The sequence below is a fragment of the Sinohyriopsis cumingii genome, chromosome 10 (genome assembly GCF_028554795.1).
Source record: "Sinohyriopsis cumingii isolate HCF-2022 chromosome 10, ASM2855479v2, whole genome shotgun sequence".
Classification (NCBI taxonomy): Eukaryota; Metazoa; Mollusca; class Bivalvia; order Unionida; family Unionidae; genus Sinohyriopsis; species Sinohyriopsis cumingii.
The window spans coordinates 93,043,424-93,057,585 of NC_142970.1; the positions used below are offsets into that span (position 1 = coordinate 93,043,424).

Genomic DNA, 14,162 nt, shown 5'->3' on the forward strand with positions numbered 1-14,162 from the left:
AGTGCTGTTGAAACCAACAAAAACTAAACTTGCACTTAAATATATCTGTGTCACCGTAACAAGGTTTGCTTAATCTTAAAATGTGGTTGAATTTTGTTAGTTATCTTAAAGTCTGCTTGAATTTGGTGTAAGCTCCATAAAGTTCTGGATAAGGAATGCTCAGGAGTCTTTGAAAAGTTCTTGAATTTTAAAACAAACATATTTCATTGAAAAATACATAAATATAAAGAAAAAAATTACAAGATGCATTAAAAAATCTTCCTGAAATTTAAACGGTATTGTATCACCTGTTGTTGTTGTTGTTGTAGGGTTTAACACCATTTTTCAGCTATACATGGCAACCAGTATCAATGGTAGAGGAAGAACCCAGAGAAAACCCCCGGGAAGAACCACCAACCCACGAGAAGCTACTGGCAAACTTTCTCACATACCCACATTGGCCGAATCCGAGACTCGAACCCATGCAGACAGAGGTGAGATGGCAGTGATCCGTAACGGAATGCACTTTAGACCACTCGGCCACTCGGGGCCCCCTTGTATCACCTATCTATTTATTAAAACTTCCATTTGGATGATTATACTCATTAGTTCTTTGTCTCATCTGGAACTGTCAGCACAGTATGATGTTAATGAATGAATGCTGTTTGGACTGCACCTTTAAGATTAAGAAAAAAGTTGGTCAAGTGCTCTGCATACATGCCAAGCATTACACTTTTGGCATAATCACTACATATTTTTTCTCCACCAAATTATGCTTTATGCTTGCTGTGTATGGATTATGCTTTTTGGGTATGTTAAAAAATAAAATTAAAATAAAGGAATAAAGGTTGTGTTTATAATTTATATTACAGTGTATCATCTCTATAAATCGACTCATCATAAAAATTTAGAATATTCTAAGAATAGAGTAAGAGCTAACTTGTCCTGGTTTTCTATTTATAGCAACTATGTGACCCATTCCCAAAAAAACAGACAGGTTTCTTCAGTTTGAAACTTTACCTAGCAGATTTTTTATATTGATAAGTTATTTTATGGACCAGTCTATACTTGTATGAAAAGGGGACCAGATAATAAGGGCTTTTATGGGTTGACCTGTGGGTGAAATTTCTTAGAGCAAATGGGTATTTTTAAACTTCAGAATGTCTGATAAAAAAGAACAAATCAACACCGTTTTACAAATTTGTAAAGAAGAATACGTGAGTGATTTAATAGAGCAATCAGATTAAGGACAGAATCTGTGGACTTCACAATAATTCGGCATAAGTTAGACATGTATGATATGGACTAGTTAAAGTGAGTGTTGAATATTTTGAATTTGCATGGGAAAAAGAACATTTGGTTTGGTCCTAATCCACCTTAATTTGGCCCATTTTCCCCATTTTTAGCAGCACTTCCAGGTTAGTAGAAAATATATATGGACATTTTTTGTACAGTGTACTCTAATTACGGCATGTAATGTCATAGCCTCAGTGAAGTAGGGTATGAATATTAGTACTAGTAAAATATAAATCACACTTTTTATGCTCAGATTACACTTTTTTGTTGCTGATATTAGCAAAAATTATTTACCATAAGCACTATACATGCTATATATTTAGGTAAGGGCAACTGAAAAACAAAGAGCTATGTGTTTAACATAAGCACTATACATGCTATATATTTAGGTAAGGGCAACTGAAAAACAAAGAGCTATGTGTTTAACATAAGCACTATACATGCTGTATGGATAGGTTGGCACTGTACATGCTGTATATATAGGTAAGGGCTACTGATAAACAAAGAGCTGTGTTGTGTTTGCTGAAAGATGTTGGATTAATGGTAGCCATGGTGACCTCATGTGATACCAATGCTATGAACATTACCATTGACTGATCATGCAATTAGAAAGCAAAGTAACAAAATATGGTGTTTCTGTCCATATTTAATCACTTGAAACAGTAGATAATTGCTTGTGGGATACAGTATAATTAAAAATCAAAGTAACAAAATGGGGTGTTTCTGTCCACATTTAATCACTTCAAACATTAGATAATTGCTTGTGGGATACGGTACAATTTTATTTTTAGTTTGTTAAAACTATGCAGTAATACGAAAGAAATTGCACCAAGCGCAGAATCACCAGGCAACTATCAACTTTACTGAAAATGTGTATGCATTTCAATTAAGGTCTAAAGTTTCCATCAGTATAACGGGGGAATTACTGAGCTAAAGGGACCTCAAGTATATCAGTGAGTAAAAGAGCTTTGAATGGCAAATGTTAAAATCACAATAAATATCAACAGTAGGAAAGAGTGAATTTAGAATACATTTTGCTTACTCATGAAAAGCTCAAAAAGGGGTTATAAAGTCTGGCAAATAATATGGCTATTGCCAAACTGAGGTAGATGAGATAGATGACTGCATCTATCTGCCAGTGTCCCTAAACCCCTTGAGTTGACTGGACCTATCCCCCAATGTCCCTAAACCCCTTGAGTTGACTGGACCTATCCCCCCATGACCCTAAACCCCTTGAGTTGACTGGACCTATCCCCCAATGTCCCTAAACCCCTTGAGTTGATTGGACCTATCACCCAATGTCCCCAAATCACTTGAGATGGCTGGAACTGTCCCCCCATGACCCTAAACTCCTTGAGATGGCTGGACCTGTCACCCACCCCATGACTCAAAACCCCTCCAGTTGCCGGGACCTGTTCGTTCTCCCATGCCCCTAAACCCCTTGAGTTGATTGGACCTATCACCCAATGTCCCTAAACCCCTTGAGTTGACTGGACCTATCACCCAATGTCCTTAAACCCCTTGCGTTGATTGGACCTATCACCCAATGTCCCTAAACCACTTGAGATGACTGGAACTGTCCCCCCATGACCCTAAACCCCTTGAGTTGACTGGACCTATCCCCCAATGTCCCTAAACCCCTTGAGTTGACTGGATCTATCCCCCAATGTTCCTAAACCCCTTGAGTTGACTGGACCTATCACCCAATGTCCCTAAACCACTTGAGATGATTGGAACTGTCCCCCCATGTTCCTAAACCCCTTGAGTTGACTGGACCTATCCCCCAATGTCCCTAAACCCCTTGAGTTGACTGGATCTATCCCCCAATGTTCCTAAACCCCTTGAGTTGATTGGACCTATCACCCAATGTCCCCAAACCACTTGAGATGACTGGAACTGTCCCCCCATGACCCTAAACCCCTTGAGATGGCTGGACCTGTCACCCCCCCCATGACTTGAAACCCCTCCAGTTGCCAGGACCTGTGCTCCCATGCCCCTAAACCCCTTGAGTTGATTGGACCTATCACCCAATGTCCCTAAACCACTTGAGTTGACTGGACCTATCCCCCAATGTCCCTAAACCCCTTGAGTTGACTGGACCTATCACCCAATGTCCCTAAACCCCTTGAGTTGACTGGACCTATCACCCAATGTCCCTAAACCACTTCAGATGACTGGAACTGTCCCCCCTTGATATGACTCCATCTCTACCCCCATCCTCCTAAACCCCTTCAACTACAATGTCTCCACGTAGGCGTGGTTTAACAAAATGTATTTTTAAGTTCTTGTTTAAGAATTGAATACTTAATTCTAATATTGTATACATATTATAGTCAATATTCTTCCAAAGTTTATATACAGTTAATCTTGGTGTTTTGAAAATTAAATTAATGTATTTGAAATGTTCTTGAATTTTACCATATGTAAAATATCCCTACTGTCAGAATTTTATTTTAAAATCTTTGCAGGAACAAGCTAAGATAGCCAAACTTGGTCTTGAAATGAAGCTGATTACATCAGAAATGGATGCTGAAACAGACAAGTGGACAGAGCCAGACAATGAAATTGTGAAGCGAGCCAAGAATATGTCAAGTATGGCATTTTCCATGTATCTTTTCACACGTGGAGATGGACCTTTAAAAACTACACAGGATCTATTTGTACAAGCGGAATACTTTGCAGAGGAGGGAAATAAGTTGTATAAATGTGTCCGAGAATTTGCTCAAAAGGTAGATGCTTGTAATGGTGAAGTAGTATGCTAGAGAAAAGATTCAGTTGGTTTGCAGTTTGATATTTTCCATCAAATGATCCATCTTAGGGTACATTTGATACATTTACTATGATATGATCCATTTTAGGGTACATTTGATACATTTACTATGATATGATCTATTTGTGATTATGGTTTAATGTTTTCTATCAAATGATCCATTTGAGGTTGCAGTTTATACTGTTTTCTATCGAATGAAGTTACATTTTGATACATTTTCTCTAAAATGATCATTTGAATATACGGTTTGATATTTTTCATACCTTTGCTGTATAGGTTGTACCAGCCCTCATACCTCTCCTGTATAGGTTATACCAGCCCTCATGGGGCCCCGAGTGGTCTAAAGTGCTCTCCATTACGGATCACTGCCATCTCACCTCTGTCTGCGCTGGTTCAAGTCTCAGATTCAGTCAATGTGGATATGTGAGAAAGCTTGCCAGTAGCTTCTTGTAGGTCGATGGTTCTTTCCGGTGTTTTCCCGGGTTCTTCCTCCACCATTAATACTGGCTGCCATGTATAGCCTATCGTGTGCTGAAAAATGGCATTAAACCCACAACAACAACAACCAGCCCTCATACCTATTATGTGTAGGTTGTAACAGCCCTCATACCTCTCCTGTATAGGTTGTACCAGCCCTTATTCCTCTCCTGTATAGGTTGTACCAACCCTCATACCTGTTCTGTATAGGTTGTACCAGTCCTCATATCTCTTCTGTATAGGTTGCACCAGCCCTCCTACCTCTTCTGTATAGGTTGTACCAGTCCTCATACCTCTTCTGTATAGGTTGTACCAGTCCTTATACCTCTTATATATAGGTTGTACCAGTCCTGGTACCTCTCCTGTATTGGTTGTATAAGCCCTCATACCTCTTCTGTATAGGTTGTACCAGTCCTCATACCTCTTCTGTATAGGTTGTACCAGTCCTCATACATCTTCTGTATAGGTTGTACCAGTCCTCATACCCCCCCCCCCGTATAGGTTGCACCAGTCCTCATACCTCTTCTGTATAAGTTGTACCAGTCGTCATACCTCTTCTCTGTAGGTTGTGCCAGCCCTCATACCTCTCCTGTATAGGTTGCACAAGCCCTCATACCTCTTCTGTATAGGTTGTACCAGTCCTCATACCTATAGGTTGTACCAGCCCTCATACCTCTTCTGTATAGGTTGTACCAGTCCTCATACCTCTTCTGTATAGGTTGTACCAGTCCTCATACCTCTTCTGTATAGGTTGTACCAGTCCTCATACCTCATCTGTATAGGTTGTATCATTCCTCATATCTCTTCTGTATAGGTTGTACCAGTCCTCATACCTCTTCTGTATAGGTTGTACCAGTCCTCATACCTCTTCTGTATAGGTTGTATCATTCCTCATATCTCCTGTATAGGTTGATGTACCCTTGTGAGTGTTGTAAAAGGTGACTAATTCAGGCACATTTTTTGCCCAGGAATGTGTCCAGCGATAATGATCTAGATGAGAAAGTCTTCATATTTTACCCCATTCTTTATTGTTATCTTTATTTCGTATTCCTCTTCTGGGATAAACAAACTATATTTGCACTATATAGCCAAGATTGTGCTGATGTGCTGTTAAATATGATGATATGCATGCATAGACAGACATACACATATCCTTACATAAATGCATACATACATTCATCTAGACAGATGGACAGATATCCATGTACATACATACCAATGTTGTCCAAACCCTGTCCCATACATAAATGCATACATACATTCATCTAGACAGATGGACATATCCATGTACATACTTACCAATGTTGTCCAAACCCTGTCCCATACATTTTCTCATCAAGACCAGATCTTGTCCATCATTATAAATTATGATGGTTGGTAATCACATGAATGGTAACTAAAAACCTGTCACTGTATTCACCCTTGCCAAGGTATGAAAAGGGTGAAAAATGACAACCATGTGAATCAATACTCACAGTACCAGGAATTTGCTAAGTTATCAGTGTGTTGAAATTTTTTGTATTAATTAGAAAATATAATGTTGTGGTATCATAAAACTAACCAAGTCATAGATTTTACAATGACATATCAAGGTACCTTTATAGTTGTATGGTTTGGAGCAATGGAATTCTGTGTCATAGAGGACATCCATTGGGATCCTTGGAATTCTGTGTCATAAAGGATATCCATGACTTCTCTTGACCAGAGCTGCTTATACTCTCAATTTAACTCAGACTTCATTGTACCGAAACAAATTTGTTATGAATGGAAAGTAAGAGAAAGAAAGATAAATTTTGACAATAAGTTCATTAGTTAAATAAAGTTGGAGGTTGTTTTTACAACTAAACTTTGGTGTGATATTGAGATAATACAAGCACTAGTTTTCCCACACTATCAAGAATTAAAGTTTGCTGGGTAACTAGTATTTAATAATTATTTCTGGAATATTTGTCTTATACTTGGGTACTATCCCATGTTATCCTACTGATGACATAATACTATCCCATGTTATCCCACTAATGATTTAGCGCTATCCCATGTTATACCACTGATGTCTTAGTATTGTTCCACATTATCCCACTGATGATTTGGTACTATCCCACATTAACTGATGACTTGGTTCTATTCCAATTTAACTGGTGGCTTGGTACTATCCCACATTGACTGATGGCTTGCTACTATCCCACATTGACTGATGGCTTGGTACTATCCCACATTGACTGATGGCTTGGTACTATCACTCACTGACTGATGGCTTGGTACTATCCCACATTGACTGATGGTTTGGTACTATCCCACATTGACTGATGGCTTGGTACTATCACTCATTGACTGATGGCTTGGTACTATCCCACATTGACTGATGGCTTGGTACTATCCCACATTGACTGATCTCTTGGTACTATCACTGATTGACTGATGGCTTGGTACTATCCCTCATTAGCTGATAACATCTTATTTTCCTACAATAACTGATGGTTTAGTACTATCCGATATTAGTTAATGGCTTGATAATATCCTACATTGATGGCTTGGTACTGTCCCAATTTAACTGATGACTTAGTACTATTCCACATTGACTGATGGCTTGGTACTATCTCATTTCCCACATTGAATGATGGCTTGGTACTATCACTCATTGACTGATGGCTTGGTACTATCACTCATTAACTGATGACATCTTACTTTCCTACAATTACTGATGGTTTTGTGCTATCTGATATTAATTAATGGCTTGGTACTATCCTACATTGATGGCTTGGTACTGTCCCAATTTAACTGATGGCTTAGTACTATTCCACATTGACTGATGGCTTGGTACTATCTCATTTCCCACATTGAATGATGGCTTGGTACTATCACTCATTGACTGATGGCTTGGTACTATCCCTCATTAACTGATGACATCTTACTTTCCTACAATTACTGATGGTTTTGTACTATCCTATATTAATTAATGGCTTGGTACTATCCTACATTGATGGCTTGGTACTGTCCCAATTTAACTGATGACTTAGTACTATTCCACATTGACTGATGGCTTGGTACTATCCCATATTAACTGATGATCTGGTACTATCTCACATTAACAGACAACTGGAACTATCCTGGCACATCAACTGATGGTTTGGTATTATCCCATATCCCACACTGACTGATGGCTTGGTACCATCCCATATTAACTGATGACCTGGTACTATCTCACATTAACAGACAGCTGGAACTATGGAACTATCCCACATCAACTGATGGCTTGGTACTATCCCATATCGCACATTGACTGATGGCTTGGTACTATCCCATATTAACTGATGACCTGGTACTATCTCACATTAACAGACAACTGGAACTAACCTGGCACATCAACTGATGGCTTGGTACTATCCCATATCCCACATTGACTGATGGCTTGGTACCATCCCATATTAACTGATGACCTGGTACTATCTCACATTAACAGACAGCTGGAACTATGGAACTATCCCACATCAACTGATGGCTTGGTGCTAACCTATATCCCACATTGACTGATGGCTTGGTACTATCCCATATTAACTGATGACCTGGTACTATCTCACATTAACAGACAACTGGAACCATCCCACATCAACTGATGGCTTGGTACTATCCCATATCCCACATTTACTGATGGCTCAGTACTATCCCACATTAACTAATGACTTAGTAATATCCACATTAACTCATGACCCAGTACTATCCCATATTAACTGATGTCTCGGTTCTATCCCACCTTACCTGATGGTTCAGTACTATCCCAAATTATTTACGCTCCTTCAGGGTTTTATTTGGGCACCATTTTGATGTTTTTACTTCTGTTCAAAGAATGCATAATTTATCTCATCTGTAGAAAGAATAAATTTTCTGTCTTTGGCACAGATACGAGCTTCATTCTTTTTCAAATAAAGTTCTTGTTTTTTATCGATAGCTTTCAGTGGGAGGATATTTTGATACTTCCTGCATGTCCATCAGTCCCTCCATCCGTATATTGATATCAGTAACACTGTCTCCTGCTAAAAATTGCATAGTGGAAATTCACCAAACTGGTTGTCCATGTGGTAACCATATGTAAGAGAGATAGGAATTTGGGGCTGAATTATGGTGTCCCTGGGGATGGTGGGATTGGTCAAATATGCAAGCAAAATGTGATATTTTTAAAAATATTTACTTACAAGACTTTGTAGATGCATTTGCAGGAAGAGGATGCATGATATATGTGACTATTTTTGGGTAGGTTTAGGATTGGGGGAAATAGGATCCAGTGATATATGTGACTATTTTTGGATAGGTTTAGGACTGGGGGAAATAGGATCTGATGATATATGTGACTATTTTTGGATAGGTTTAGGATTGGGGGAAATAGGATCTGGTGCATGGTGGGTGATAGACATAATAAAAAGAATAAAGATTGCCCTAAATGTAGCTAAGTAGCTCTTGGGTTTGGGGGGAGGGGATGCTGCTTTTTGCAGTAATACATGTCTGTAAAATTAAACTCTGTTTGCAGGTGCCTAAATGTTCTCATAAAGACGAACTGCGTGTACACTTGGAGAGAATTCCACCTTCCTGTCAACAATTACAGGCAACCCTAAAAACTCCTACTTTTGGCAAGGCTGCTACATTTAACAAGGTGGGTTCTCTCTCTTTCTCTTTGTCTTAGTTTGGAACTGTTAGTGATGATTCCATCCAATCTTGTAGTACTGTTACCTTACCAGTTCTAGTTTGTTGAACAGGCTTGAGGGTATATTTTGTGCAATTTTACAACAGTGCTTGTTTTGAATATGCATTTGTAAGTCCATGCCATGTGAGCAGCAGATTGATCCAGGTAAACAGAAGATAGTTACATAATACACTCTTCTAACTTTACTGGACATCATTTTACACATGCTTTGTTGGGTCCAAGTGACGCAGACTGAAGTAAGTAAAGATGGACACAAAAGAGAGCTTAATTACGTGATACAGTCTATACAAATTTATCTGACACCCATTTTACACTGCTTCATTGGGTCCATGTGATTTGAGCATCAGACAGAAGAAGATAAAGATGGACACAAAAGAGGGCCTAGTTACATAATACAGTATGTTTACTTTTTCATCTGACACCCATTTTACAGAAGTTATGTTTGGTTTGTGCAGTGTGAGCAGCTGCCTGAAGAAGGTAAATATGGACACAAATGATAGCATAGTTACATGATAGAGCGTACCTCACTTTATTTGACATATTTGAACAGATAATTATATCTTTTGACATATTTTCAGTGAAGGATTATTTCTTTTTAAAATGTTATTGCTTATCCAACAGTTTCTTGTTCTAACTCGGATTGTCATTTTCTTGTAGAAAGATCTTTATGTTTTCTAGTAATTTGTGTGGTACTATTCTTATCCATTTAATCTTCATGAGACTTGTAATATAGTGCCACACTATTCTTGTCCATTTAGTCTTCATGAGACTTGTAATATAGTGTCACACTATTCTTATCCATTTAGCGTTCATGAGACTTGTAATATAGTGCCACACTATTCTTATCCATTGAGTCTTCATGAGACTTGTAATATAGTGCCACACTATTTGTATCCATTGAGTCTTTATGAGTCTTGTAATATAGTGCCACACCATTCTTGTCCATTTTGTCTTCATGAGACTTGTACTATAGTGCCACACTATTCTTATCTATTTAGTCTTCATGAGACATGTAATATAGTGCCACACTATTCTTATCCATTTTGTCTTCATGAGACTTGTAATATAGTGCCACACTATTTGTATCCATTGAGTCTTCATGAGTCTTGTAATATAGTGCCACACTATTCTTATCCATTTTGTCTTCATGAGACTTGTAATATAGTGCCACACTGTTCTTATCTATTTAGTCTTCTTGAAACATGTAATATAGTGCCACACTATTCTTATCTATTTTGTCTTCATGAGACTTGTAATATAGTGCCACACTGTTCTTATCTATTTAGTCTTCTTGAGACATGTAATATAGTGCCACACTATTCTTATCTATTTTGTCTTCATGAGACTTGTAATATAGTGCCACACTGTTCTTATCTATTTAGTCTTCTTGAGACATGTAATATAGTGCCACACTATTCTTATCCATTTTGTCTTCATGAGACTTGTAATATAGTGCCACACTGTTCTTATCTATTTAGTCTTCATGAGACATATAATATAGTACCACACTATTCTTATCCATTTTGTCTTCATGAGACTTGTAATATTGTGCCACACTATTCATATCCATTGAGTCTTCATGAGTCTTGTAATATAGTGCCACACTATTCTTATCCATTTAGTCTTCATGAGACTTGTAATATAGTGCCACACTGTTCTTATCCATTTAGTCTTCATGAGACTTGTAATATAGTGCCACACTATTCGTATCCATTGAGTCTTCATGAGTCTTGTAATATAGTGCCACACTATTCTTATCCATTTTGTCTTCATGAGACTTGTAATATAGTGCCACACTGTTCTTATCCATTTTGTCTTCATGAGTCTTGTAATATAGTACCACACTATTCTTATCCATTTTGTCTTCATGAGACTTGTAATATAGTGCCACACTATTCATATCCATTGAGTCTTCATGAGACTTGTACAATAGTGCCACACTATTCTTATCTAAATATATTTAGTCTTCATGAGACATGTAATATAGTGCCACACTATTCTTATCCATTTTGTCTTCATGAGACTTGTAATATAGTGCCACACTATTCGTATCCATTGAGTCTTCATGAGTCTTGTTATATGGTGCCACACTATTCTTATCCATTTTGTCTTCATGAGACTTGTAATATAGTGCCACACTGTTCTTATCCATTTAGTCTTCATGAGACTTGTAATATAGTGCCACACTATTTTTGTCCATTTAGTCATCATGAGACTTGTAATATAGTGCCACACTATTCTTATCCATTTAGTCTTCATGAGACTCCTAATATAGTGACACACTATGGCCATTAGAAAATTATACCTAGTCATCACAAAATATTACATGGCTATAAAAGAAGGCTGTTATGAAATTCAAAGATGGACTGTTTGGTTATCTAATACATGCATAAAAGATACAAAATACAACAAAATAGGTGACCTATATATGGCAGTGTTCATTAAGGCAAGTTTTAATATACCATACTTACTTTTAAGTCCAGTCCAAAACTGCACAGACCCATATCTGCTATTGTATGATGTACTGGCAGATCTAGATTTATGCAGTTTCTTAGGAGTAATCAGTAGAATAAGCAACATAGACTCTTTTCTGCAGGCTCATAATGCAATGGCAGATCAGGGTTTATGTTATTTGCAGTTAGACTTAACTTATAATAGAGCATATATGGTAGCTATTGTAAAATGTTTTGTGGATTTTATCCTTTTTGTAGGTTGACAGTGCAATACAGGAGACAAAGAATTTGATGAATGTTATTGCCAAGGTTGTCACTACATGCTTTATATGTGCTACCAAGGTAAGTGAAAGCTTCAGTTTTCTTATGTTTTATTAAAGAGTTAGCTTTCGCATAGATATTGTCATTAATACCCACTCACCCTTGATGAGCAAAGTTTAGGTGGGGGTATACAGCCCTGCTGTCCAACACACTTTTTTTACTGACACTCTCATCAACCCAATGAGACATCATTAAATGTATTATACCTTTTGTATTGTGATCATCATTTTAAGATTTATCCCTATTTTTTTAAAACTGTGTTCATTGCTTCATTTGCACAGTTAATATCTCCAGAACCATTTGAGAAATCTTCATGAAAGTTGATGCGTATTTGTATCATGACAAAATAATGTGTACAGTATAAGATTTGGCTTTGCCAGCTTAGTACTTGTATCTCTCCCTTTTTTAAAACTTGTATTTAAACTTCATCTGATTGAAAATTTCCATAAGCTTTTGACAGGTCTAGTATTTCATAAGCAGGAACGTATTGCCTGATCTAGCATACCATAAACATGAATGTACTGCCTGATCTAGTATTCTGTAATCAGAAATGTATTGCCTGATCTAGTCTGTAAGCAGGAATGTATTGCCTTATCTATTATTCTGTAAGCAGGAATGTATTGCCTGATCTAGTATTCTGTAAGCAGGAACATATTCCCTGATCTTGTATTCTGTAAGCAGATCATATTGCCTGATCTAGTATTCTGTAAGCAGGAATGTATTGCCTGATCTAGTATCCTATAACCAGGAACATATTGCCTGATCTAGTATTCTGTAAGCAGGAATGTATTGTCTGATCTATTATCCTATAACCAGGAACATATTGCCTGATCTAGTATTCTGTAAGCAGGAATGTATTCCCTGATCTAGTATTCTGTAAGCAGGAATGTATTGCCTGATCTAGTATTCTGTAAGCAGGAACATATTCCCTGATCTTGTATTCTGTAAGCAGGAACATAATGCCTGATCTAGTATTCTGTAAGCAGGAATGTATTGTCTGATCTATTATCCTATAACCAGGAACATATTGCCTGATCTAGTATTCTGTAAGCGGGAATGTACTGCCTAATCTAGTATTCTATAAGCAGGAACAAATCACCTGATCTAGTATTCTGTAAGCATGAATGTATTTATAGGTTTCTGCATTTGTATGGGAAAATAGGAACGAGTTTTTTGGAATGAATACTGCATGAACTTGTGAGTGCAGTATATCCTTCCGACAAAACGAGTTCATATTTTCCCATACAAATGCAGTAACCTTTTTATTATATGCTCATTTTTTTTTATTCAACCTAAGGTTTAATCATGTAAACAAAATACACTACAAGAAACAACGTAAATCTATGAATGCCATATTCCAAACTAAATACACAAGCGCAGATTTGACATTACAAAATGATGTCATTATTAATGCGCACATAGCTCCGCCCAGATAAATTTGGACTTAGTCACGCGGTCGACATAACTTTCGAAAGAAAATTGCGTGTCTAGTTAAAATTGAAATTTGTAGTCATATTGTGAATGACTGGGCATTGCAACGACTTTTCCATTTGATCTGGAGTGAATATATTTTGGTGTTTTGTTTCGATTCGACGAAAGTTTGTGATTTTGGACTGGATTCATATATGCAAATTATACATGAAAATACATCGGATTGAAGTGGTGCGGGAGAAGCGTGTTTACGTCTGCAAATGTGTTTTTGTTTCTGTCACTGAATGTTTGAAATCATAACGTGGGGAAAATATGAAGTCTTTCAACTGCAATTTTCAAAAAGACGCTATGGAATTTAATGTGTATTTCATTTTGAGTGCAGTAAGGAGGATGCAATTGCACTTATCATCGAAATTACAGCACACTTTCGAAATGTGTAATCCAGATTGAAAACCTATGACATGACTCATGTAATTCGGATTTGCAGAATTAAGAAAAAACATTTTGAGGAAATTCAGGATGTAAAACTGTAAGTATATTTTATTTTGCCATTCTTATCACCAGCTAAAGAAAACAGTATATGCCTTGTTATTTGTAAGGACCTAATCCGTCATTTATACAAGGTAGCTAGCCTAAATCCGTAACATTGTATCAGCTCAAAATGTCAAGACAGCTGGGGTTTTTTGCAGTCCACGAAACATGTTTTAGTTCATTCAGAAACAAATAAACAACCACAATG

At 37.3% G+C, this 14,162-nt stretch overlaps 1 protein-coding gene across 2 annotated transcripts in view; it reads left to right on the forward strand.

Annotated features, from left to right (window-relative positions):
• Positions 1-14,162, forward strand: part of LOC149790593 (alpha-catulin-like) — a 153,409-nt gene that overhangs the window by 122,480 nt on the left and 16,767 nt on the right. For both annotated transcript variants that reach the window (XM_089972694.1, XM_089972695.1), the window contains 3 exons: positions 3,744-4,004; positions 9,045-9,167; positions 11,930-12,013. In XM_089972694.1, the coding sequence (XP_089828820.1) occupies positions 3,744-4,004; positions 9,045-9,167; positions 11,930-12,013 (468 nt within the window). The remainder of the gene's footprint in view (positions 1-3,743; positions 4,005-9,044; positions 9,168-11,929; positions 12,014-14,162) is intronic.